Source organism: Canis lupus, chromosome 20 (assembly GCF_003254725.2).
Source record: "Canis lupus dingo isolate Sandy chromosome 20, ASM325472v2, whole genome shotgun sequence".
Classification (NCBI taxonomy): Eukaryota; Metazoa; Chordata; class Mammalia; order Carnivora; family Canidae; genus Canis; species Canis lupus.
In genome coordinates, this window is record NC_064262.1 from 34,955,794 (window position 1) to 34,975,412 (window position 19,619).

A 19,619-nucleotide genomic window follows, 5' to 3' on the forward strand; every position below is an offset into this window, starting at 1 on the left:
GTCATCTGAGCCACTTCTCAGCGGCAAACTTGAGATATCAAATTGTTCCTTCGTGTTTCAAATTCTACAAAATGCCTTGCTGGCTCCTCTTTCTAGGAGGAGCATCTCATTCCTGCCCGTGACTGCTTTCTTCATGGGCAGGCTGGAGAGATGTTTCCCTGTTAGGCAAGCTCATCCTAAAACTGAATTCTTGTCAGTAAGGGATTTGAAAACATGCTTTACTTTATTCTCAATCGAATTTGAAAATTGCATTTCAAAAGCGAAGATTTAATTGCAGGTGGAACAATTTCTCATGAAGCTCACTCATGGGGCTTAAGTTTTGAGGCCCCTCAAGTAGATAGACTTTTCCTAAGACCCTGGGAGAAGCCCTCGTGATGCGGAAGAGTCAGCTATGTGTGTCTTCTTTATCTCTAAGAGGGTCCACTGAATGGTATAGAATCAGGATGTGCTCTGCAGTAGTACTCAGAGCGTGTATCTTGTCTCATATCAGGCACTCTTGTTACTTCTGGAAGTAAGTGTATTCTCTCTGTTCTTAGACTTAATGGTCCTTGGTTCCTTGGGGCACTTGTGAAGGGAAAGGCAAACTTCTCCAGGCCACAGTGCAGGACGCTAGATCTTGTCTAAGTTTACTCTTGATCTGGGAGAAGTTTTCAAGAACCTGAAGCCAAGATACCCTTCCAGGACAGACTGGCTAATACCAAACCCAGATGACAAAAGAGGCCAACCTGAAGAGAGGTTTGGGAGACACGGAGATTTGGCCTTGTGACTCTCCAGACCACTGGAATTTTATTATCTGGACACGTTCATGGCAATAAATAACGGCAGAGGGAGAGAGAGAGGAAGGAGAAAGCAAGTGAATAATTTGTGAATTTTCTTGCAGCGTGGGAAGAGTCTTCTATTCACCTTTAGGACTGGCTTTAGCAAGCATTTAGGGGCTCTGAGATGCTGCATTCTACGCTGACATCCACAGCCAGCTGTGTGGCAGGGCCAAACGTCACATAGTGACAAATAGCCCCTCTCTCCCAAAGCTGAGCTGTTTCTTCGGGGAGCTAGGGAGCCACCGTTACTCAGCAATCCGTCCTTTGTGTGAACAGCTCAGGGTGGGACTGGAAGGTGGACGTTCTAGATGCAAGGCGGAGGACATTTGCTTATAGGATTCCACGGACCCGTGATGAAAGCGGCCGGTTTTCCCTCTCCAGGTCACCTAATAACCCCAGACAACCCAGAGGCGCGGAGGGGAGGTAGCGGCCTCCCCGCGCCGGCTTCCCCGGGATGGCTCAGGCACTGTCCCCTCTCCCTGGGGCGCGGCAGTTCCGTCTAATGAAACAGTCCCTGTCTCCGATGTCCCCCTCGGTGCTCCCAGAGATTCCCAGAGCGTTATTGTAACCTATACGTTTCACTGATTTGAGATGTTAGAAATCGCATGCCAAACTTTTGGTTATTTTAACTAGTTCAGGAAAGAAAGACTAACATCGGTTTTGACAACAAACAAAACCAGTTTTTGTTCTATCACTTATGTTTAAAAGATTCCAATTTCAAACTAAACACAATGTGTGGTTATTCTGTCAGCGATTTATATAGCCACCAGGGCGCCACAGTTACACACTGCATACATCATTGTATTTTTAAAATGTACTTAATGAACATTTTTTTTTTCTTTTCTAGTAACTACTTCATTGCCTTAAATGAATGCATTCCAATAGAATTTGTAACAAATGACCACTTTGTGTTTGCATTAATGCCAAACACGTTTAACAAATTTTTAACAAGGAACCCTGGCAAGATGCCAAACTCCTAGAGGGACACTGAAGGAATGCTATAAATTTCAACTAGATTTTACCTTTTCACTTAGCTCAGCAAGTGACTTAGGTGTCTCGCTATCTCAGGATTGTGGCATTTCTACTTTATGTCAGATAAGTTGTACATTTTCATTATTTTTATTACTTAGGTTGTACCTATTTCCACAGGACTTTTAAATCTGTGCAGCCATGTCTGAAATAATACGATGGCAGCTTCGAATAGATGTTTATTTCTGCGAAATTTCTCGTGTCTTGTATAGGTTGGTGGACGCATGAAGGCAAGACATGGCCTTACCGAAAATTAATTATATTTAGAACAACACAGTCAACCAATTAAATACAAAAACAAGGGATTAGACCAGTGGTTCTCATCCTGGGTGAGGAGGTGTTTTGCTCCCCCGAAGGTATTTTGGCAATACTGGGAGCCGTTTTTGATTGTCATGACCGGGAGAGTGGGTGATGCCCACTGGATAGAGGCCAAGGATGCTACTAAGCATCTCATCACAACAAGCATCCCCGCAAGAGTGACTCAGCCCCAGGTGTCCTTGATACCAAATCAAGAAATCTTGGAGTAAAGTAACAAAGGCCTTTGGCTTATGTCTCAAGCTGAAGAAAGTATTAGCTTAAAGAAACTTGTAACTAAAAGCACATCTGTACTCAACCGATGTTTTCAAAATTACACAGATTATCTAATGCTGATGTTGAGTGGCAGATTTCTTTTTTTTTTTAGATTTAATTATTTATTTATTCATGAGAGACACACAGAGAGAGGCAGAGACATAGGCAGAAGGAGAAGCAGGCTCCCTGCAGGGAGCCAGATGTGAGACTCGATCCCAGGACCCGAGGATCAGGACCTGAGCCAAAGGCAGATGCTCAGCCACTGAGGCACCCAGGTGTCCCAAGTGGCAGATTTCTGACTTTTAGTCCCGCTGCTGACTGCCCTTGAGCAGAGAAGAGAAAAGCTGGCCTATGGTACTAGCCTGGCCTAAAATGTCAACTGAGGCAGTGCTGAGAATGCTAGGGGCCCAAGTATGAGAATGTGTGGGCCCGATGACCACACCAGGTGCCACCTGCGGGAGGCCGCTGCTAGGCAGTGGGAATGGTCTCCAAGGTGGGGCCAGGGGCAGTGAGGGCCCCACGTGTCCACAAGAAGATAGCTTTAGGTGTTTTCTGGACATTTTTATTTTAATAGCTATGTAATTATTATAATGTATGCTAGACAAATACTGGCTCTGTTACGGTATAAAAATAAATCTTTTTTTTTTCCGAGTATAAGTCCTATTTTTTAGAATGATGCAAACAGGCACCTACATAAAAATAAATCTTTCTTAAAAAGGAAAATTTAAGTTTTAAAAAAGATTTTTAAAGAAAATTATCAATTAAATGTGACAGGTGTTATGAAGATATTACAAAGCCTGGGAAGGTGGAAAACAAAGGATCAAGGTTGAGAAAGTTCTGGCATCAGAGTAAAGAGAATGGGCTCTAGAAGCGAAAAGACGTGGGTTTATATCAGACCCCAGGAAGGTGAAAATTTGACGTAAAGCCTTCATTCAGTCCCCGGAAGCCTCAGTTTCCTCACCTATGTCAGGGGCTGTCAACCCGATAGTTCTATGGTGCTCTCAAGCTTGTTTGAGATAATTGGAGCAAAATCAGAGAGCACCAGGCCAGATGGGCGTGCGCCAAACATTAGCTATGAATAATTCTGACTACAATACTACCTACAGAAATAAATCCTGAGGAGACCTAGTAGTATATGCTGCTGTCCATCTGATTTCCTCTACCTAAAACACGGTGGGTGACTTGCACTCAGAGCACAGAAACTGAAATGGAAATCCAAATCCAGAGTGTCTCAGTTGCCCTTGGCAGAAAGCTCTACCATCCCCAACAGCAGTTTGCAATTCCAAGCTGAGTGCTTGCTGGGCCCACCCCACCCCCCACCCCCACCCCCACCCCCACCCCCCACTCCCCACCCCCAGCCCTTTGGGCTCTCAAGTGTTACATTTTATTGCCCTGTGGAGCTGTAGGAGGCCACTCGCAAGGTAAAATGTTGCTCTCCACTCATATTTTTGAATTATGGCTTCAAGGTGGTTGCTCCTATCAAGAAAATTAAATGATTTAACATAATTTGTTGCCACTTTGATCACAACAATAATAAATAAATCTTCATGAGAAAAACGGGAAACCCATTCCGCCCTGTTTTAAAAGATGTTAAGTAATAACACAGATGTAGTTATAGATTTTTTTTTTTTTTTTGAGCAGAAACGACTCTACTGGGTTTTCCTGTGAGCAGAATCACTAAGTGGAGTTTTGCAGCAGAATGCCTGCTGCCCCCCCCCAGAATGAGCTGCTCTTCTCTTTAGGCAGTTGTTAATTAGCCTATCAAGGGCTTGCTATTATGTGGGCACCATGTGCAATGTCAGAGGCATCCAAAGCCAGCGTGAATGGGTGTCTGTTTTTGTACCTGGGGCCACAGCACACATTTGGAAAGCACATGGAGCGTAATGGACATTAACCCAGATGTCAAAAATAGCCTGCGTTTTACTACTGTTATTAAACAGTTTCCCCTTTAACCCCTCCGTGTTTACCAAAGACCCCTTTCTCCCAGTCAGTTTCTGCAAATCACTACTGAAAGGGCAGGAGAAGAAAGTCATAATCGGGCAGGTGTCTTTATTCCAAAGAAAAACAGTCTGAAGGAATATTTGTGAGACACCACACGTTTATAGCCTGCTCTCCTGGGGGCGCTTGTCCTGGGACAGAATCTTACTGCTGTGCTCAGGCCGCCTGCCCCACCTCCACAGGCACCCCCACCCCCACGCCTGCACACCAACTGCCAGGTTGGTTCCCTTCCCTAGAATGGAGTCAAGATTTTTCACAATGGAAATAGACTTCTATTCCACTATGATACTAGTTACACATTCTTTGGATTAAAAAAACCTTAGAAGTGCAGCAAAACAAAGATCCTAAAGAAAATTTTAAAACACCAAAGATAATTAACAGTATTCTGGTATATACATTTGCAAGTGTTTGCTGTAAATGAGTGTGTTGCTACAAATAGAAGATCGAGCTACACATATAGAATTATTATCTGCTTTTTTCACTGGAAAATTGTGGACATCTTTCTGTGTTAAAAAACACATCCTAATTGTCATGTCATATAGTGAATAAATCTTAAGCGTGCTGGTCACAGATCCCTGTTCATTTCATTTAAGCCACAAATTTTTTAAAATCCTCATTCTCATCTCTTTTTGTGTATCTGTTGTTTATCTTATCCTAAAAATAGAGGCTTCATGAGGGTGCAGATTTCATCTTTTTAATTATCATACCTCTGGCACCAAGCACATTGAGACAGAAGGGAGCTGTATTGGTTTTCTATCAATGCATAGCAAATTAACACAAACAGTGACTAAGACAGCACTCATTTATCAGCTCACAGTTCCTATAGGTCAGAAGCCAAGTCATGCACTACTGGGTTCTCCTCTTAGGGTCTCATGAGGCCAAAGTCAAGGTGTTGACCAAGCTGGACTTTAACCTGGGGGGTCTGGGGAAGCATCCCCCTCCAAGCTTATTTGAGTTTTTGGCAGGTTCAGTTCCTTGTGGTTGTAAGACTGAGAGCCCTGTTTTCTTGCTGGTTGTCAGCTGGGGGCTGCATTTGGATTGTGCAGGACACTCTCAGGTCCTTGTCCCATGATTCCCCTCCATCTCAGCACCGCAAACCCCAGTCGTATTTCAAGTTTCCCTTTCTCTCCCACTACTACCAAGAGAAAGGTCTGTGCTATTCAGAGCTCCTGCGATTAGATTAGGTCCCTCTTGATTAACTTAAAATCAACTGATTAGTGACGTTCATTGCATCTGTAAGGTAGCATAATTATGGTGTGAGTTGTTCACAGTATTGATCTCAGGGATCAGAGCAGGAAATCTTGGTGGGAGGTGGGATTCTGCTGATTCTAGATGCCCTCTAACACCTGTGGAATGCATGAGTGGCTCAAGGCACAGAGGATGCTAAGTGAGCAAGACTGGCCTGGCCCCTGCCCTCTGAGATATTATAGCCTAGACCAGTGTTATGCAGATAGAGATATAATGCATGCCACACCAGTAGTTTTCAGTTTTCTAGTAGCCATGTTATATATAGTAATAAGAAAAAGCTGAAATTCTTTTTAAAGATTTTATTTACTCATGAGAGACACACAGAGAGAGGCAGAGACACAGGCAGAGAGAGAAGCAGGCTCCATGCAGGGAGCCTGATGCGGGACTTGATCCCGGGACTTCAGGATGAAGCCCTGGGCCGAAGTAGACACTAAACCGCTGAGCCACCCAGGGATCCCAAGAAATAGGTGAAATTAATTGTAGTACTCTATTTATTGGTCCAGTATATCCAAAATATTGTTTTAACATGAAATAAATACTTTAAAAACGAAATGAAATTTATACTAGCCAGTATTACACTGTATGTTAACTGGAATTTCAAGAAAAACTTAAAAATTAAACAAATGCAGAGGAAGATAAAAATTAAATGAATAAATTCATACTAAATCTAAAATTCAACATCTCAATTTATAGTCATTCAAACTCAATATAAAAAAATGAGTCCTTACTAAATCTTTGAAATCTCGTGTGTATTTTACACTTAAAGCACATCTCAATTTGGGCCAACATATTTTGAATGCTGAGTAGCCATATGTGGCCGGTGGCTACATTACTGGATAGTTCAAGTCCAGACAAATCTCCTGAAGGGAACAGTGAAGTATTCCCTGTGCTCCGTCCCACACTTAAGGGGGTCAGGCCAGACTCCCAGGGAGGAAGGGACATGTAAACTGAGACCAGAGAGTAAGCAGGCATCAGGCACCAGGAGGGTTGGTGTAAATGCAGGTCAGGCAGAAAGACAGTGTTGTGAGGTGAGGAGAAAAGAAAGCTTGAGGTTGCAGGAGCAAGTCCAGCAGGGGAGGAGCCTGATGTGTGGGGCTGGAGAGGCCAGCGTGGCCAGAGCCCTTCCTCCATCCTGAGGGCAATGGCATTGTGGATGCAGGTGTACCCAGGGAACAAGAAATGGAGGAGACATCCTTATGGAAATAGCACTGTCGGGGGCACCTGTGAGCACCCTGAGTCACCACTTGAGGACAGAGTGGGCCTGCTGTGACCCTCCAGGTGAGGCAGGACTGGCCAGAGATTATCCCACAGTGGGTGGCTGCCTGGATTGCCTCATTGCTGGAAGCCAGGATTCCTTTTTTCTTTCTTTCTAGCATAGGCTTATTCGCCCCCCCAGTAAGGGATCATCTGCATTTCTGACTGCTCGACATGTCATCTGAGCCTTGCTCCCAAAGCCATGTGGGCCTCCCAGTGAATGGATTGTCTGGTCGAAGGAGTGGCAACTGTTTCTGAGTGTCCTCTTGTCCACGGCATAAGCCTCGCCCCAAAACAGCGCATGGCCGTTGTGAGGCACTGTGTTGTGCCTAGTGACCTGTTACCCAGCTGGAGATCTTTCTCTCAACTGAATAAATGATTGTTCTTTGCTACTTTATCTTGGAAAAACATCAAGGACATGAGGCATTCACTGTAATTATTTTTCACTCGTTTCCCCATCTGTAAAATATGACCAGTGCATTTTAGTACTACTTTGGGTTTCTCTTTACCTTTTAATCATGTGGCCTTTTAATATATTGGTCAGCCCTTTAAAAGGATGATTAAGAAATGCTTAATGCACAAAAGAATTAGAGCTATGCACAGCTCATGAAGCAGAAAGCGTGCTCTGACTTACAATTTTCATACAAAGTTTGCAGAGATTTTATGTGCCAGAATGAGTAATATGATCTGCTCTAGGAACTCCCTAGCTTTCTGGCTCTGCAAAAGTCATTTTTTTGCCCCGATTCAAGTTTCTTAACCAGAAGGGTTACACCAAACTCCTCAGAGTATGAATTAGCAGAGTTCATCCAAGCCACATATTTCATGTGTACTGTTTAACCATGGCTGGGACTAACTGCCTACCTGTGTGGACACTGGGATCTTTGGTGCGCTCATTAGTCACTGTGGCTTGAGTAATTCTGAGCGTCAACCACCAAATCAAGCAGCTCAGGCTATATATAAAAAGTGGCTCACACATGTGTGAGTGTGTGTGTGTGTGTGTGTTTGATCTTTCCCCTCCCTGCCATATTCCCCAGATAGCTGCACTATTGCCATGTGCCCGGAAACTCCCGAAGTATTCAAAGGCCATATGTGAATGATAATGAGCATCAGCAGGGAAGAAAGTCATTGTTTGAAGGGTCCTCTCTTCCCACCCATTTTACTGATTCTTCCCAGCTACATTTGTATTCCACATGAAGGCCTCTTATGGGGGCGGTGAGAAAACGTGGGGTGCTTCTGCGTATCTGTTCCCCAGGGCATGAAACATGGGGATGGATGGCTATTACATTTATATTTAGGGTCAAGCACACACACATACGCTGTTGCATGCGGGGATGAAGGCCAACTTTGTTTTGTTCCTCTCTATTTAAGGAGATATCAATGTCCTTTTGAAAAACATGTTCTCACTGTGGCAAAACATACCTTAAAAATGCTCCATTTTAACCAATTTAAGCAAACAAGTAAGCGTAATTTAGTGGTATTTAGTACATACACAAGGTTGTACAACCCCTACTGCCCATTTCTAGAACTTTCTCACTATCCCAAACGATCACTTAAATGTACCCACTAAGCAATAATTCCCTGCTCCTCCCTCTTCTCCAGCCCCTGGCAAACCTCTAATCTATTTTCTGCATCTATGAATTTGTCTGTTTGGGATATTTCATGTAAGTGGAATCATTCAGTATTTGTCCTTTTGTGTCTGGCCTCTTTCACTTATTTCACTGCCATGATGTCTTCAAATGTCATTCGTATTGTGGCATGAATCAGAACTTCATTTCTTTTTAGAGCTGAGTAATATTCCACTGCATGTATGTATGTATGTTTATCCATTCATTTGCTGAGAGACACTTGACAATTGTTTCCACCTATTGGTTTTTGTGAACAACACTGCAGTGAACATTTGTGTACCAGTATCTTTGTCCCTGTTTTCCATTCTTCTGAGTCCATACCTAGCAGTGGACTTGCTAGGTCCAGTATTCTTTTAAACTATTGGTCTCAGCTGATTTGTAAGCAAATGTTAAGTTTTCTGGTGTCCTGACCATCTTTAACTCTCCAGTCTCTATAAAGTCAAGTTAAAAACAGTTTAAGAACCATTCTCATTATAGAAAAGTGTGGGGAGAAAAAAATGAACACATAATCTGATCACATAGAAGTAATCACTGGAACGAACATTTTGATATATTTCCATTCACTTTCTTGTTGCCTATCAAGAGATATCTATACCTGTATGTGACGTATTTTGAAAGAGGCCTCTTCTCAGATGTGTTTACAGGACGTAATTTAACTTAATGTTCACTCTGTCCTTCCTCTATGCTTCCTCCCCGTTGATGCCCTCCTCATCCCAACCAACCCCAACCAAAGCGCGGAGTGGAGGGTCAGCGCAGGGGTCGGGGTATGGAAATGCCCGCCAGGATTCTCTCCTCTATCAATGGCAGTTGCTTTCCCTGCTAAATTATGTGCTTTCTTGTTGCAGCTATCAGAAGAGCTAACTAAAGGGGAAATGCAGCTCTGCAGCAATATTCTGATAATCTATTGCAGCGTGGCTTACGTCACTGGCCATCACCACCTGGAACGCGCATCAGAACTGGAAGAGGAGCTTTCATTTTCATTATGGTGCACAGTTCTGTTCGACTTGATATTTCCTTTATCATCTCATGTCATTTCTCATGGATTCAGATGTGTTGGACAGGAAGAATGAGAGGAAGAGGAGGAGGAAGATGACAGATCCTCCATTTTTTGTCAGGATTTGGGTGTTTAAAATGTGATCATCTCTTCTGAGTGTCATTATTTGATTAACTTTTATTTATGTTACTTAAACATCATTGGATAAATTCGAACTCCATGGGATTTTACCTGTGGCTTCAGCTTCTGTTGGACAACTAGCTTCATCTCCAGTTTTTCTGCTGGTTCAGTCTAAGTGGTTATTCCTAATGCAGTAGATTATCAAAAAAGTGTAAATTCTGTGAGTGAGTGGTGTTGGCGGTGTTTGTATACCAAGATGCATGGAGTGTTTGATGAAGAAACCAAAACACCAAAAATGGCGAGCCTTTACCCTCCTCTATTTCTTTAATCCGCTGTTTGAAGAACCATATTTTGATGGTGTAACCAGTAGTTACCTCTGGGCCAGGTTGGAAATGAAATCAATTTTTTAAACCACTAATACTTGCCAAGAAATCGCCTTATGAGAACATGGTGTGTGTCTCTGACAAAGCATGGCACATCTAAATCGATCATTCATGATTCTATCTACCCTGTTTTTGTACCGGAGAGTGGCAAAAGCCTGAGGCACCTGCATATTTCTATTCCATGTGTTCCACTCATCCCCATGGCTGGGATGTGCCCGAGCCTCAGACTCTTACCAGTCCCATACTCACAGGTCTCCATGAAGAAGCTGGGACTCATTCACATTTCAAGATCCAAATGCTGTGCAAACAGTGTAAGCTTAGATCTTCTTCTGTAAATGAAGGGTCATTTCTCATTTTTTTAAAAAATGTCTCCAACATGGATTCCAAAGCATTTTCAGCATCACACATGAAAACACTGATGAATGAGGAATAATCACAAAAGCTGTGTATCTGTATATAGCTCTACACAACATGTGTGTGGGTACAGAGTCATTATTTAAAGCACATGCCAGGGAAAGAGACCAAATTTGGAGGTCTTTTACATATAGAGACATGGTACTAAGGAGAATTTAACTCCTACTGCTTTCTCTGAAGATTCAAAAATAATTAAAGTTCTTCTAACTTCATAAAACTCACGACCAGTCTGGCAAACATGTGCAACTCTCGCATTGATCCACTTTCTCGTCAATGGAAGAAACCCTTCCACAGGTATGCAAGTGGGGGATGAAAATCTGCATTCTTAAAAGGATAAACCGTGAAGTTAAGCATGAGTGGCCTTAATAAATACAGTTGTCTTTCTTTGCTGCTGTGGAAAGGATTCTACACAGATGTTCCTGAAGTCTTGCATTGAATTTAGTTATTATTACTTTTCAAAACGTTGGTGCAATTAACTCTGGACCTCTCCCGTGAGCCATAGAGATATTTAAGAGACAGACACCTTATTTGTCGGGGAAGATGAAACTGTGTCTGAGTTGCACTGTTCATCCTTGGTGCGTTAGGAGTAATATATTCAAGCAGGTTTCTTGCTTCTGGCTTTGTTCTTGTCGTCAGTAAGTATAGCGAACTATGTAAAGCTTTCGTGTTGCATAAACAATCCAAATACATCCATGTTTAAAAAGTTTGTCCTTTAGCAAAGGGATTTAGAATGTCGGTTGGAGAAAAGAGCAGAGTTCTTTGCAAGCGTATATAGCACATTCTGACATAATGTCGCACTGAAAACCCAGGCCACGCAAACGTGTCCCCATGAACAATTTGAGTGTCCTCAAATAGGCGGTCCTCACTGCCTCCTACGGCCAGATCCTGACCTGAACTCTGTAACTGAATACTTGAAGTAGGAGTAGGAATTCCACTAGGGAAAATAGGGTCCTCAAAACAGAAAAAGCAACCAACCATGTATAGTTAGCTATTTCTAAGTATGTGCCAATTTTGTCACAGCTATCGTTTGGGGGAGCATATTCTGCCCCACTCTTGTTGGTTTAAAGTATTATCGATCTTACCGTTATGGGGGCATACTATTTAGTCCCTTAAAAATTAAATTCTGTCTAACATAGCATCTTTTCCCATTTCATGTAATATTCTCTGATGTTTGGGGGTTACCAAAAAAATTCCCTTTTTACAAAAATAGTCTCTGGGTTTACAACAAACACTGTGATGTTGGGGAGATACTTCCTTCGTGCAAACGTCAGCAGGTGCCCCTCTAATCATAATGAAGTTGAAAAAAAAAGTTGAGGCTAACATTTAGGAGAAGTTGGTCTTCTTGCTTTGTGCACAAGCAGGCTTGTATTTTATACCCCATTTGATTTTGATGTACAGTCTCGATTTTGTATTTAATGATTTTTGTGTATCCAGTATGCACGTTAACAGCGTGTCAACTTTCATTTGAAAGTGGGTTTCAATTTACTTTTTAAACAGTGTTTATGATGAGACCTCAAATGTGTTGACATAAGCTCTATCTGAGATGTTTTTGTGTAGAGTGGCGTTTGAATGCTGCCAGGGGTCAGTGTATCTAATTCCCAGAGACCCTTGTTTGATAGTGCTTCTTGTAATTTCTCTTCAAGTGAGTGGCATGTGGGTTGTGAATATTGACCATGTGATTATGGACTTCGATATGAAAACAATAAATAAAACTAAGGCACCCTCAGAAACTACCAGTGGGCATGTATTAGCCAGTCATTGTAACCTCGTGTCTAGTAGAAGTACAACAACATACAAGGTATGTACAGTTCATAAATTTGTTATCATGTGTATGAGAAGTACTTCGTGCTGATCGCCTTATTTATATTCATCAAATAAACTTTGTTTCTTTCAGAAGTGAGTTCATTCCATCTCTAATAAATGCTCCAACTGTGGTGGTTTCTAATCTTTTCTGGGTCCTGGGTCTTCATTCGAGGAACCTAAGGTCTTGAAGAAAAACAAATGGCAGAGGGAAGACGTACTCTGGCTTTCCTGGAAAGGCCGAGGCGTGTCCCTTTACACGTAGCTGGAGTCAGAGGTTCATATGAAGAAATGAAGTCATTGGAGGGATCTATCTCCCTTCCCGCTTTCCCCTCCTTTCATCTTTCTCTCTCTCTCTATCTCCCCCTGCTTCTCTCTCTTCTATCCCTCCCTCTTTTTCTCTTTCCCACCTTTTCTCTTTTCCTTTCCTCCTCCCCTCCCCCGCTTTCTCTTTTCCCCTGTCTCCTCTGCACTTCCCATGGGGTTGACATCAGTCCCTGCTGGGTTGTTTCTGCTTGGTGGCAAATATGACTTGCAACAGCTTCGAGCACTCTGGGATCTAAGAGTGGGGACCCTCTCCCTCGGAGCATCCGTGTCAGCCCCTGAAGGGACTCTTACTGGCCCTTGTTGGATCATGCATCTAATTACCTTATTCAAAGGAGTTGGGGGGGCGGTGAGGTGAAGCCATGTGATTGACAGCCTCACTGATGTGGGCGGGGCAGTTTCCAAAGGGGGAAAAATGGGCTTTATTCTAGAAGAGAGGGACAAGAAAGCTGGGCAGGCAGGAATAATAGCTAGCCCTGGATACACTTGGTTACACACAAAAAATCATCCAGAAAAACACACAAAATCATCCATGCAAGGGTTCACCAGGCTTCACAGCCCAACTGTGGATCATGGTGGGGAGCCATCTCCTGATTTCTTTAAAGGCTTGAATTCTATTCCAAAAAATGAACTACCAAATCTTACCATTATTGAAATCATAGAGTGATTGATTATCAAAGCTAGGAAGTATGTTAGATGCCATGTGTTCAATATTCTCATTTTACAGATGGAGAAACTGAGGCCCACTTAGACGGGACCGATTCAAGTGTGTATGGTAAGTTCATTGCAATCCAAGACTGTCCTCAGGGCTTGTAAACAGAAATATAGCTCCCTGACGATTCTCTGGGGAGGGGAGGATGGGACAAAATCTACCCCCTCCCCCCGCAGTTGGCCCCTGACACAGGGGACATACCATTTTCTTTATGGACTCACAGCCACTGTATGGGAAATTCTCCCACAGTCCAGAACATTTTGAGGCAGTCTGCAGTGGTGCCCTTTCCATTATGTTGCCTTTTTGTAGAAAAAGAACTTTTGTTGGACAAGAATTTCTTACTTCATAGAACTTCCTGAAGCAGCCGGCTAGCATTCAAGCCTCATTATGTAAACCCAGCTGGCCAGATGGAGCCTCTGCTTCTTTACTCACAAACCACTCCTTTTGGTAAGAAAGGTACGAGCCCATGCACTGCTGAACTCATCCACAGGCCAGTCCGTACAGTGGTCCCACTGAAGCATGGAGACGTAATTTGGGTAAACCTGAGGTTTTGACCTTAAAAATCGACCTTGATTGCTGCCTGGATCTGTAAACTGCTCCACAAAAAATTGAAGAGCTTTTCTAATTATTAGAGTGCTAATCCACAATAAGCATTGTACTACTAATAAATGAACACAGATTCAAAATGGCTGGATGTTATTGAGCATTTGCTAGGAACCAGGCTGTGGTCCTGGGCCTAACATGCAAGAACTTGTTTGTCCAGACAACAGTCCTATGAGGTAGATACTGTCGTGATCCACACTTTACAGCGAGGGAAATTCTAGACCAGCAGAGATGACGAGCGCACATTTATAGAGCATGTGTCGGGTGCTGGCGTGGTACTCAGTGCCAGGCTTACATGAATTTATCCTTGCAGGAATCTCTTGAGGCAGGAACTATCATTATCCTCAGACAAGGAAGGGGATGCCCAGGGAGCTTACATATATCACCCAGGGTCCCACTGATTGTATGTGGTGGATCCAGGCCTTGAACCCAGTACTCAGCAAGCCCCTCTGTCCTAGGGTTGCATCAAGCCCTCTGGAGGTGGCTGGGATGCAGATCCCAGTCTCACCCACCCAGCAGTGCTTCTGTGTTGCGAGTTTGGGACCTGAAGGAATTGGCTGCCTCCAGAATGCCACAGTTGACCAATACTATGAGAGGACAAACGGCCATGCAGCAAGGCCATGGACACTAGTGGAACTCAAGCCACATGTGAAAAGAGAGCCCCAACAGCACATTGGATTTAAATCTGCTATCCAAGGGCCTATTTCTTCTAAGCTCCCAATGTCTGGGCATCAGCACCTCTGACCCAGGTGCTTTTGGGTTTGCGGGGTGGGTGGAGCATTTGGTGATAAGACAGCAGACACGTGTCTCTAGCGGGAAAGCGCCTTGAACACTGTGCTAAAGGCTATAGACCTAGTACATTGGTTCTCAACCTTAGTCATTTAAATACCACTTTCCTGACCCTTTGCTATACTATAGATGAAGACAATATGTAGTCTCATACAGTAGTTTTAAAAAAATTAAATGGGCTCCCTTTTCTACTTAAATAAGTATAAGAAGAAAAATGCCACTATCATAAAGGAGAGAGCAGGATCATTTTCTATTCCTAGGCATCACCAAATAGAAAGGTGCAAATAATGAAAACAAAGTTCTGAGCTTGAGGCTTTTCCTTCTTTGTGAAAAAGGGAGACGGACAATGGTTGAAGTGTTTCCGGGGCTCATCCAAGAGTTTCTCTCTGTTCCTGAATCAGAAGGATAGAAAAATTTTCAACGAAGGCATATTTAACCGTGCAGCTCAGGGTTACTTAAGACTGTGTGGGTGTTCCACTGTAATCATCTCAAGGACCCTTTTGAACTCTGAATTTTAGGAAACCCTCCTACTGCAACAGAAATCTGGTGAATTTTTAAATAAACTTTATTTTTCATAGACTTTATTTTTTTTTAGAACAGTCTTAGATTTACAGAAAACTTGAGCAGATAGTACAGCACGTTCCAGGATAAACTTCCTTCCCACAAACATACAGCTTCTTCTATCATTAACATATTATATTAGAACAGTACACTTGTCACCAATTGAACCAACACTAATACAGTGTTATTAACTAAATATCTCTACATCATTCTATTAACTAAAGTCTGTGCTTTATTCAGATTTTCTTGGTTTTTATCTCATGTCCTTCTCCTGTTGCAGGGTCTTATCCAGACGGTACATTCCATTAGTTGTCAGATCTCCTTAGGCACCTTTTGGCTGTATGTTTCCATACTCCCCTGATTTTTAATAAAGATTGTGATGGTTTTGAGGAGTATGGGTCAGATATATTGTGGATTGCCCCTCTCCTTTTTTTTTTTTTTTTTTTTTTTTTTTAAGGATCAGTCCGGGGAAATGGGTTTTAGGAGGAAGACCATGGAGGTAAAATACCACTCTCACCAGAGCATGTCAAACAGTACCTATGATCAGATGAGGGTGACTTCTCACCATTGATGGCGACTGTGATCACCTGGCTGAGGTCACGTTTGTTGGGCTTCCCCGCTATAGTTACTCTTTACCCTTCTCTTTGAGACAGACTTTCGAAGTGCAGATGTATATAGATGATTAGATCTCTGTTTCAGAATATGCTGCTGACAGTGCCGAGGACACACTGTCTAGAGATGAAAGCAGTTCTAAAAGCCTTTTGAACCAAGACTGTTGAATCTTACACAGCATCTATAGATGCTACACAGCAGCAGCACTGTTTGGACCATTTTTTCCCTTCTATTTGAAAATATCTTTGCCCCCTATAGCCTCACCTCCCCTGTTGGATTACTTAGGCATCAATGGCAAAAAGGATCAATGTGGGTAGAGAAGACCCTTTCCCAAGCTCACGGCAAAGCCAGCACCTATATAGTTTAAAAACAGATGTTGTCTGTGCCAACCCGTGTGACTCCACACGGAGAGGACTCAGGAGAAAATTTTCGCGTAAATTCAAGGCAAAACCTCTCTGTCTGCATAACTGCAACTCACTGGATAAAGACAGTGTGGCTGGTTTTTTTTTTTTTTTCTTTTACAGTGTGGCTGTTTGAATTCAAGAAGAGAAATATGAATGTTTATTTGAATAAGGGTATCTGTTAGGATTTATTTTTCTTTTGCAAGTATCTTGCCCCACTCTCCAAAAAAGAATAAGAAAAGAACACAAGATAACTCGAGCAAAAATAAATATATACACATACACATACATGTATATGGCATAATGCAACAAACAGTTTAGAGGTAGCGGGTTTCAGATGTGGCTTGTCCCAGGGGCTCGAATAACTTCTTACTCTCTGCTTGGTTTTGCTTTCTTGGTGTTCATCCATTCTGGAGCCCTTTCAAGGTGGCAAGTGAGACCCTAGACCCTAAATCCCTCTCCTGGGGGGATGAGTCATATGCTCTTCCTCACAGTAATGTAAATTTTCAAATAAGAAAGGAGACAAACATCAAATGCACAGAGCAGTATGACACACAGTGAAATGACTTTAGAAGCTGGCTTATTTTTCCTTTGAGCCAGAGAGGAGCAACAGGGTGTGTGTTCAGTATTAGACAGGCAAACAAACAACCAACAGCTCAACCAAAATCTCAGTTGCCACTTTCAGGCAATCATAAAACTGTGAGGTTCACCCTCTAGTTCTGAATCTCCTTAGTAGAAATGGTATGTCTCTTCACTGCCTGACATGGGATATGAGAAGAGAAAATGAGACAATAAATGAGAAAGTGCCTAGAAAAAATACTATAACAGTAAAAGTCTACATAGTCCTAGAATGGTTTGTTTCGATGTTAGGACCTGTGTTCCAAGAAAGTCTTCCCCCTTAGTGGCTTAGCTGGAAGGTAGCTGGGTGACCAGACTGAGCAATAGATTTGAGAACAGCCCCTATAAGGGACTCTTGCTACATGCCACAGCACAGATGAGTGTCACATAATATTAGGGAGAAGCAGACCCAAGCAAACATACTGTGTGGTTTCATGCATACAGAGCTCAGAAACAGACAAAATTAACCTATGGGGTTAGGAGTCAAGTTAACTGGCTAACTTTGGGGGGTTAGTAACTGGTAAGGCACAAAGAATATTTCTGGGGTGCTGGTAACATTCTGATGCTCGAACCTGGAAGTTAGTCAACATGGGTATGTTCAATTTATGAAAATTCATCAAGCGATATTATTTGTGTACTTTTCTGTCTGTATTTGTATCTTATTTTGAAAGTTTATCCTAAAAATGTTTAATGCCATGAAGCGCGAATCCAGTTTCAAATTACAGAGGTGAGAAAGCCAAAGCCTGTGGAATGAACTCAGGCTTCCCATCTTTCCCGTCTGGCCGGTGCTGTGTGTGTCTTAGAATGTTCTCACAGGGCAGCAGGGGCGGGCTTGGGGGGCTGGGAGCTTGGTGAAGGGTTAGTCATAATTCCACTTCTCCATGGTCCTCATTTCTCTCCGAGCAGCTACGCCTGGCCAGCCACACCCTGGGTGCTACCCCTGGATGCATTTGAGCTTGCAGCCTCTGAGAATGTTAAAATCCTGACTCCACTGCATCTCAAGACGTGACCCTGGGCTACTTTCTGAACCTTTCCATGTTTTCTCATCCTAAGATTATAATACATTCCCAGAAGGTTTTTTTTCTTTCTTTTTTTTTTTTTTTTTTTTAACAAGGATCAAATGGGCACTTAACACAACACTGGCCACGTAATAGATTTTGAACAAAGGAAATGATAACTCTTAGAAGTAGTAATATTGTCATAAATAATAAAAAGATTTAATGAAATAAAATTGATAGTCCCTCGTTGACTCCCAGCCATTCTCTCGCAAGAATTGCTGCTGAGCTTGTCCTTGCTCAGATCTCATTTGCTACGTCAGGGTTTTCCTCGACCATGTTTAATAACCAGTTCCCAGATCTGGATATTGGGGGCTGTAAATTTTCCTGGTGACTGTTGCCAATGACAGGGAAGGAAAGACTTGTGTAATTACCACTTGTACTTCCACAAAACACATGAACTCAAGTCAAGAGCAAGGGTTTTGGACAATAAAACACTGAGTTTTTTTAAATCCAGAAAAGATCTGCCCAACTTATATGATAAGAAGTGTGTGCCTGTTTAGAAAAACAGAACAAGGGCTAATGGCAGTGTAGCAAAGCACCACTGGAAGGGACCGTTTCCCTTTCTCTCCCAAATGCTGCACACATCTGGAAGAAGAATTAAGGCATCAGGATGAGTCGTGGGTTGCTTGGAAATCAGTACCTTTGCCTCTGGTCAAAATCCATGGCCGTGGTTTTCAGGGCTCCATCGGTAATGCAGCGCCTTTCCCAGTTCATTTTATGGCGTGGTTGTTTGCAAATGATGCTATAATGTTCAACAGCTTTCAAACAAGTTAGCTTAATGGGATCCATGGAAATATCCCAAGACAGCAACATACTAGGATTTTTGGAAATACTGAAACACCGTAACTCCACTTGAAAATGCTTAAGACAGTCCTTTGCAAGATGTTGGACTTGGCTCCCCAAAACTAGTTAAAGATGCTTTCATTTCTGAGTATCATGTTTTCAGTTCATGAGAAAGCGGGTAAACGTGAGTTTCAGGGAGAAGATTGCTTTGCCATTGCATTCCCCCAAAGTGTTTTATTTCTGGAAAGAAAATGAGTAAGCTTACTTTTTTTCCCCCTGCAGTGTCTGTACAAGATAGCAAGTAGGCTTAGGTCGAGCTTGTGCTTCTGAAAGGAGCTGTCCACATCAGCACAGGACCGACGGGGTTGTGAAAGGTTGAGCAAGTTGCACAGAGCTGGAATTTCCTAGGATGACCAGTCCCATATCTTCTGGACTTCCAGAAATTACATTGTAGAAGCAGAATTTCTCTAAGAGGCTCATCTGGCTGGCCAAAGAAATTGAAATTCAGCAAATCCAAAAGTGACCGCTGTGAATTCTTAACCAACAAGCTCAGAGCGTGGCACATAGTCATTTCTTAAAAATGTAGCTGCCCTCCTCCCGAGTTGACACAGACCCTTATTTTCCTTCTGACAACAGTTGTATTGATATCTTATGTTGCCCCAAACCAGTGAAAATTGATAACAGCATAGTTGATTTTAAATTACATTTGAGGGAGGTGGGCGGGGGGGATGGGGTGACTGGGTGACGGGCACTGAGGGTAGCACTTGACGGGATGAGCACTGGGTGTTATGCTATATGTTGGCAAATTGAACTCCAATAAAAAATATACAAAAAAATAAACAAAAATAAAAAAATAAATTACATTTGGAGGGGCAGAGCCTTTTGCAAAACTGGACAAGAGGCAT

The 19,619-nt window shown here is 42.7% G+C and overlaps 1 protein-coding gene across 18 annotated transcripts in view; it reads left to right on the top strand.

Annotated features, from left to right (window-relative positions):
• Positions 1–12,349, top strand: part of ERC2 (ELKS/RAB6-interacting/CAST family member 2) — a 904,872-nt gene extending 892,523 nt beyond the window's left edge. For 15 of the 18 annotated variants that reach the window (XM_049097733.1, XM_049097731.1, XM_049097736.1 and 12 more), the window contains one exon: positions 9,388–12,349. In XM_049097733.1, the coding sequence (XP_048953690.1) occupies positions 9,388–9,612 (225 nt within the window). In that variant the 3' untranslated portion in view covers positions 9,613–12,349. The remainder of the gene's footprint in view (positions 1–9,387) is intronic. The other 3 variants (XR_007404126.1, XR_007404127.1, XM_049097740.1) reach the window with 3 other exon arrangements.
• Positions 12,350–19,619: the final 7,270 nt, after the last annotated feature.